Source organism: Pteropus vampyrus, unplaced genomic scaffold, assembly GCF_000151845.1.
Source record: "Pteropus vampyrus isolate Shadow unplaced genomic scaffold, Pvam_2.0 Scaffold320, whole genome shotgun sequence".
Taxonomy (NCBI): domain Eukaryota; kingdom Metazoa; phylum Chordata; class Mammalia; order Chiroptera; family Pteropodidae; genus Pteropus; species Pteropus vampyrus.
This window is the reverse complement of record NW_011889101.1, coordinates 487169-492742: the sequence shown is the minus strand read 5'-3', so window position 1 is coordinate 492742 and position 5574 is coordinate 487169. Positions and strand designations below refer to the sequence as shown.

General features: G+C 66.1%; 1 protein-coding gene across 1 annotated transcript in view; it reads left to right on the top strand.

The window, feature by feature from the left end:
• The window catches only part of CEP170B (centrosomal protein 170B), a 26279-nt gene extending 22148 nt beyond the window's left edge, over nt 1–4131 (top strand). Inside the window, exons 11-16 of the mRNA XM_023521864.1 lie at nt 682–848; nt 1042–1185; nt 1286–1374; nt 1823–1916; nt 2114–2165; nt 2316–4131. Coding sequence (XP_023377632.1) covers nt 682–848; nt 1042–1185; nt 1286–1374; nt 1823–1916; nt 2114–2165; nt 2316–2551 — 782 coding nt within the window. The 3' untranslated portion in view covers nt 2552–4131. The remainder of the gene's footprint in view (nt 1–681; nt 849–1041; nt 1186–1285; nt 1375–1822; nt 1917–2113; nt 2166–2315) is intronic.
• Nucleotides 4132–5574: the final 1443 nt, after the last annotated feature.

Genomic DNA, 5574 nt, shown 5'->3' with positions numbered 1-5574 from the left:
GCGACGTAGGCGTTGCAGGGCCAGGAAGTGTGAGGGTGGAGCCTGTTCCCCCACAAGTGAGCCGAGGGTTCCAGGGGTGCGGAGCGTGCTGGTCGTGGGCTTGAGGTGCTTTGGGGACTGGTGCTGGAGACTCAGCTTCACAGGCAGCACAGCACGGGGAGTTGCTCCTGGTCCCCCACTGGCCTCTGTCCCCCCACTGGCCTCTGTCCCTTTCTGGGTGGCCTGGGAGCTCCTCTATACTGTGGGGAGGTCCCTCGCCTTTCTGGGTTGTCCCGCCCAATTCTGACCCTTGTCTGGGACCCCTGCCTCGGTTTTCCTGCCCCCACGTGTCTTATGGCAGCCTGCTCAAGGGCCTGTGGGCGTCCCTGACCACCCACGCTGCCCAGGCCCTGCCCCAGCTCCCCACCCCGCCACCCTGTGGAGCACCAGGGACCCGAGCCTCCTGGGGAGGCACTGCCAGCGGCCGGCTGGGCCTGATCTGGGCCAGGCCAGAGGCTGCAAACTCTGGCCCTGCCCTTACACAGTGGCTGTTTCCTGGGAGGGACTCTGCGCCCCCACCCCCTGGGGAGCGGGAACATCCAGCCCTGCCTGGCTCCTGCTCTGAGCCCCCCCCGCCCCCGTACGTGCGCAAGCACGCAGGGCCCTGGGTGGTCCCCACAGCGTCTGCCTTCTGTCCTGGCGGCTGCAGGCTGAGCCAGACACTGGTGAAGGACGTGGCCATCCTGGCCCGGGAGATCCATGATGTGGCCGGTGACGGCGACTCTCTGGGCTCACCGGGGCCCGCCCGAAGCCCCGCCCTCAGCAACGTGCCCAGCACCCCCGCCTCGACCATCTACGCCCGCGAGGAGGTGAGCCCAGCCCGCTGTGCATCCTCTGCTCCCAGTCACCCGGGGAGCATGGGTCGAGGACCTGCCTCCAACAGGGGTGGGGTGGGGTGTTCAGGGACCTGAGCAGACAAGCTTGGGGTCCACTCTGCCCGTCTGCGGTCGCAGGGGGCAGGCGCAGCTCCCCTCGTCCTGGCCACGCCCCGTCTCCTTGCAGCTGGTGCAGCGCATCCCAGAGGCCAGCCTCAACTTTCAGAAGGTGCCTCCTGGCTCCCTGAGCGCCCGGGACTTGGACCAGAACATGAACGACTGTCGTGAGGACCCCCTGACCAACAAAACACGGCCTCGGAACCGTGAGGAGGCAGGCACCCCACCCGCCCCCTCAGCTGGCCTGGCCGCACGCGTGGGCTCCCTCTGGTGGCGGGTGTGCCTGGGCCGCGTGCTGATGCCGGCCCTCGTAGGTGATCTTCGATAACCTGATGCTGAACCCCGTGTCCCAGCTGTCCCATGCCATCCGCGAGAACACGGAGCACCTTGCCGAGAAGATGAAGTGAGCTGGCCCCCGGACCCCACCAGCGTGGGAGCCCTGACGGGAAATGAGGGGCCGGGGAGCCCCTACTGCTTAGTGAACACCCAGCCAGGCCCCAGTCAGACACGAACACGTGCATGTGAGCCAGGGCCCTGCGGGCTGCCGTCTTCCAAGGGCACGTGTCCCTGGCTCCTGCAACCAGACAGTGAGCCTGGGACAGCCAGAGCCCCAGGACGATCTGGGCCACACCCCACCCCTCCCCTGCTCCCGCATCCCCCAAGTCCTTCTCAGCCCTCACCCATGCCGGGCAGAGACAGACTGCGGGCCAGCCAGCCCAGGTCCTGCTCTGGTCCTCAGTTTCCCTGGGCACAGGAGGGGCGACGTGAGCTTCCCGTAGCAGGTGGGGTGGTCTGGGGGGTGCTGCGCCCTGGTCCTATCATAACAGGCCTCTGCTGTTCTCGGGGGACAGGATCCTTTTCCAGAACACGGGGCGTGCGTGGGAGGACCTGGAAGCCAAGATCAACGCAGAAAATGAGGTGCCCATCCTGAAGACGTCCAACAAGGTGAGGCTGGTGGTGCCCGGGGCACGCGGGGGCACGCGGGGGCACACAGGCTCCGCCTGACCCCGGGGCGCAGCCCACCTGCGACAGGGCGGGGCAGCTGGCCCAAGCGGGAATGCCAAGGCTCCCAGAGTCCTGGAGCGCGGGACGCTTGGTGGCCCGCCCGGCCTGCTCCAGCGTGCCCCCCCCAACACTTGTAGGAGATCAGCTCCATCCTGAAGGAGCTGCGTCGCGTGCAGAAGCAGCTGGAAGGTGGGTGTAGCCAGACCCGGGGGTCCCAAGGGACTGTGGTGGGGGACCTGACTCGCACCCCGGTTACCTGGTTAACCAGCAGGGAGGCCCCCAGGGCGGGCGTGGGGGGCAGGAAGGACCCCTGCCTGCCTGACTCTTTCTTCTTCCCAGTCATCAATGCCATCGTGGACCCTAGCGGGAACCTGGACCAGCTAACCGCAAACAGGGGCTCTGTGGTCTCGGCCCAGCCCGGGCGAGGCCGGCCGGCTGCCCAGAGCCCATCTCCACCCGCTTTGGCCCTGCCCCTGCGGAGCTTCCCGCAGAGGGCCAGCTGCGGGTCCCCCAGCCTCCCAGACCCCACCTTCCTCCCCGACTTCCTCCCCGACACGGAGAGGTTCCTGATGTAGGCGGGCGGCTGCCCACCGCCCCGTCCACCGCTGCGGCCCCTCCCGGTTGTGGACGGTTCACCGTAAAGACCCCCACACGTGCCATAACCCCACGGCGGGCACCCCTGTGCCCAGGCCCCCTCCCAGCTACCAGCCCTGCCCCCGCCGGCCTTCTGGTCCAGCTCCTGATGCGGCCACTGCCAGAGGCCAGCGCTGCGGTGGGTCCCCACGTCCTGTCCTTCACTGTTACTTCTGTCTTTAGCTTTCAAGGAAAGAGTGCGTGTGCCATTTCAGCAGCCTCCTGGCCTGTCGAGGCCCCCCCTCTGCTTCATGGTCTGAGGGAACGTGTGCTTGCCTGCCTTGTTGCTGGGGGCTGGGCCATGGGGTCATTTAGTGCCAAACACAGAGCTGGGAGGGGTTTGCGACACCCAGGACCTGAGGGTGCAGGCTGGGCGGGGCGCTGCAGCCAGCTCTGCCGAGGAGCCTGGTGGCTCCCAGCTGCCCCAGGGTCCAGAGGCCATGGCAGGCATGTGGCCCATGGTGGCGTTTGGGGCGGGAATCCCACTGCTTCAAGCCTTCAGTGCCAACACAACTGCCAAACCCACTGAGTACGAGCTGCTGCAGGGGAGGCCAGCCGCCCGCAGACGCCCACAGACGGCCGCTCGCGCCTGGCGGGCACATCTGCGTACACGGCCTGCCGGGCGGTGGCGCTGGGCCTCTGCGCTATGCTTCTGGGGGTCCTGGGCCAGGTGGATGTGAGTGCGAGACCAAAGTGGCTGGACCAGGCCCCCAGGAGCTCCCGAGACAACGCGCCGCCCCCGTCCTGGACGCTGTGGGCGTCGATAGGGCATCTGCAAGCAGCTCGGGTCCCACGCCGCCCTGACCCCATGGGGCAGCGGCGGGGACAGGCCCCGGGACCAGTTTCGCTTTCTCAGGATTTGTCAGCGGGAGCGTGCCAGCTGTGCAGACGCAGCCCCTCCTGGGGAGCCCGTGTTTCTGGAGCCTCTAAGCCAAAGAGTCCGTTGGCTGTGGTGGGGGCGGGGAGGCCCCACCTGGACCGGAGCGTGTGGGGTCCCTGCGCCCCGCCTGGCATCTGCGCACGCGTCGACTGCGGAAGCGGAATCGACTGCTGGGGTCACCGCGGCCAGGGCCGCAGGGGCGATGCGGCTCCCCGTTTACATTTAGCTGGGTGTTTACGTGTGTGAGTGGCAGTGGGGTCCCCGCCGGCCCCCACCCCGCGAGCCTGCTGTGTCACTTGGAGGAGGTGCTAGTCCTGGTCCCCGCACGCCCGCATGCCCCACACAGCTGCCCGCAGCCCGTCCACGGAGCGAGCAGTGGTCCCGGCGGCCGCGTTCCTCTGTCCTCGGCCCCCTTCTCCGTCCCCACCTCCCCCCGGTCGCTGTACAACTTTTTTATTCGTAAAGTCGTGTCCCCCACTCCAGCCCCCAACCTGGGATCAGTAACTTATTCGTCCGGCTTTGTGGAGGCTCCGCTGTGTTTGTCCTCAGGTGGGCTAGGGGTGTCTTTCAGAAATGGTTATTTTATATGATTTGTCATGGAATTTGTTCTAATAAATCATTCTATCACGTGGCAACACAGTAGCGCCCTCGCCTTGGCTTCGCTTCCCCGCCGGTGGTGTTCGTGGTGGGATGCTTGGTCCAAGGGGTCTCCCTTCTTGAGGCGGACACTGCCATGCAGAGACACCGCCACCAGGTGGCAGCCTGGGCGAGAAAGCGCAGCAGGGAAATGTGCTGATGCTCCTGCTCCTGCGGGAGAGGCCGCTTTATGCAGAGTTCAAGGTTGTGGTGTCCAGGAGCACCCCGCCCAGGCAGGCTGAGCACGCAGACCGCAGAGGGCGGGCAGGGCGCGGGCCCCCCTGCTCCTCCCAGCGCTGCTCTCCGGCTGCTGTGGAGGGCCTCACCCCAACTCCGTGCTGACGTCACACTGCCCAGTGTCCACAGCGCTGCGTCTTCGAACTGAGGTGTTCGCATCTGCACCTCCAGAGACACGGTCCCTGAGGCACGCTGGAGCAAGTGTCCAGCGTGCTGGGGGCCCACAGAGCCGGCCACCACCACAGAGGGCTCACTAGGTCACTTGACCAGCAAAACGGGAGTCACTTGTACCCCAGCACTGCCCGGAGCCAGCCCTGTCCCCACACCAGCGCTGTTCCCCATGCAGTCAGAGCTGGTCGGGCCCCCTGCTATGCAGCAGGGACCTTGGGGCAAAGGGGGAGATGGGGCCCTCTGCTGCTCCCTCCTGGCCTCGCCTCCCTGGCCCCCCGGTGGCCCCGCAGGCACTCAGTGCATCAAAACACACCTTTAAGTGAAAAGGAAAAATAGAAACTATACTTAGATTCAATAAGTAACTTGTATCCAAAGTACATGAGAACTACCACAAGCCAGAAAAAGACGGGTGACCCAATAAAAATGGGCAAAGGACTTGAACGGTTCACAGAAGGAGATCATCCCAGTGGTCAGACCACCACGTCAGAAGCAGCTGCACATCATGTGGCTCAGAGTACAAATGAAAACCGTGATGCCCGCCAGAAACACTCAAGCCAGGGCCCTGGAGGCAGGGCTGGTGAGAGGGGCCGTGTGCCGGTTTGGGGAACACTGCGGTATTTACTAGAGCTATGACACGCCTCCCTGAGACCCACACTTCTAGCTGCACACCTGAAAGAGAGTGCACACGAGCGCCCGAGGACAGGCACAGTGCTCGCAGCCCACACCGGACGCAGCCCCGGCCACTCCCGGCCACCGACCGGCACGGAGCGATGGAGAGGCCACACCGGACGCCGGGTGCACGCACTGCGACCCCAGCGTGGGAGGGGTCGGCCCACCTGCTGGAGGCAGCCATCGCCTGAGGAGGTGGGGGGACCGGAGGGCGCGTGCACGGGGGCGCGGCGTGTGAAAATCCATCACGAACATCGGTGCCCTCTGCGTCGGCATCACAGCGGGGTGGAGGGGAAGGTGGCGAAGAACAGGAAGCGGACTTCTCGGCCTCGGGTCGTCCCTAACGGCCTCCCGGTGCCGGCCGCACGTCTG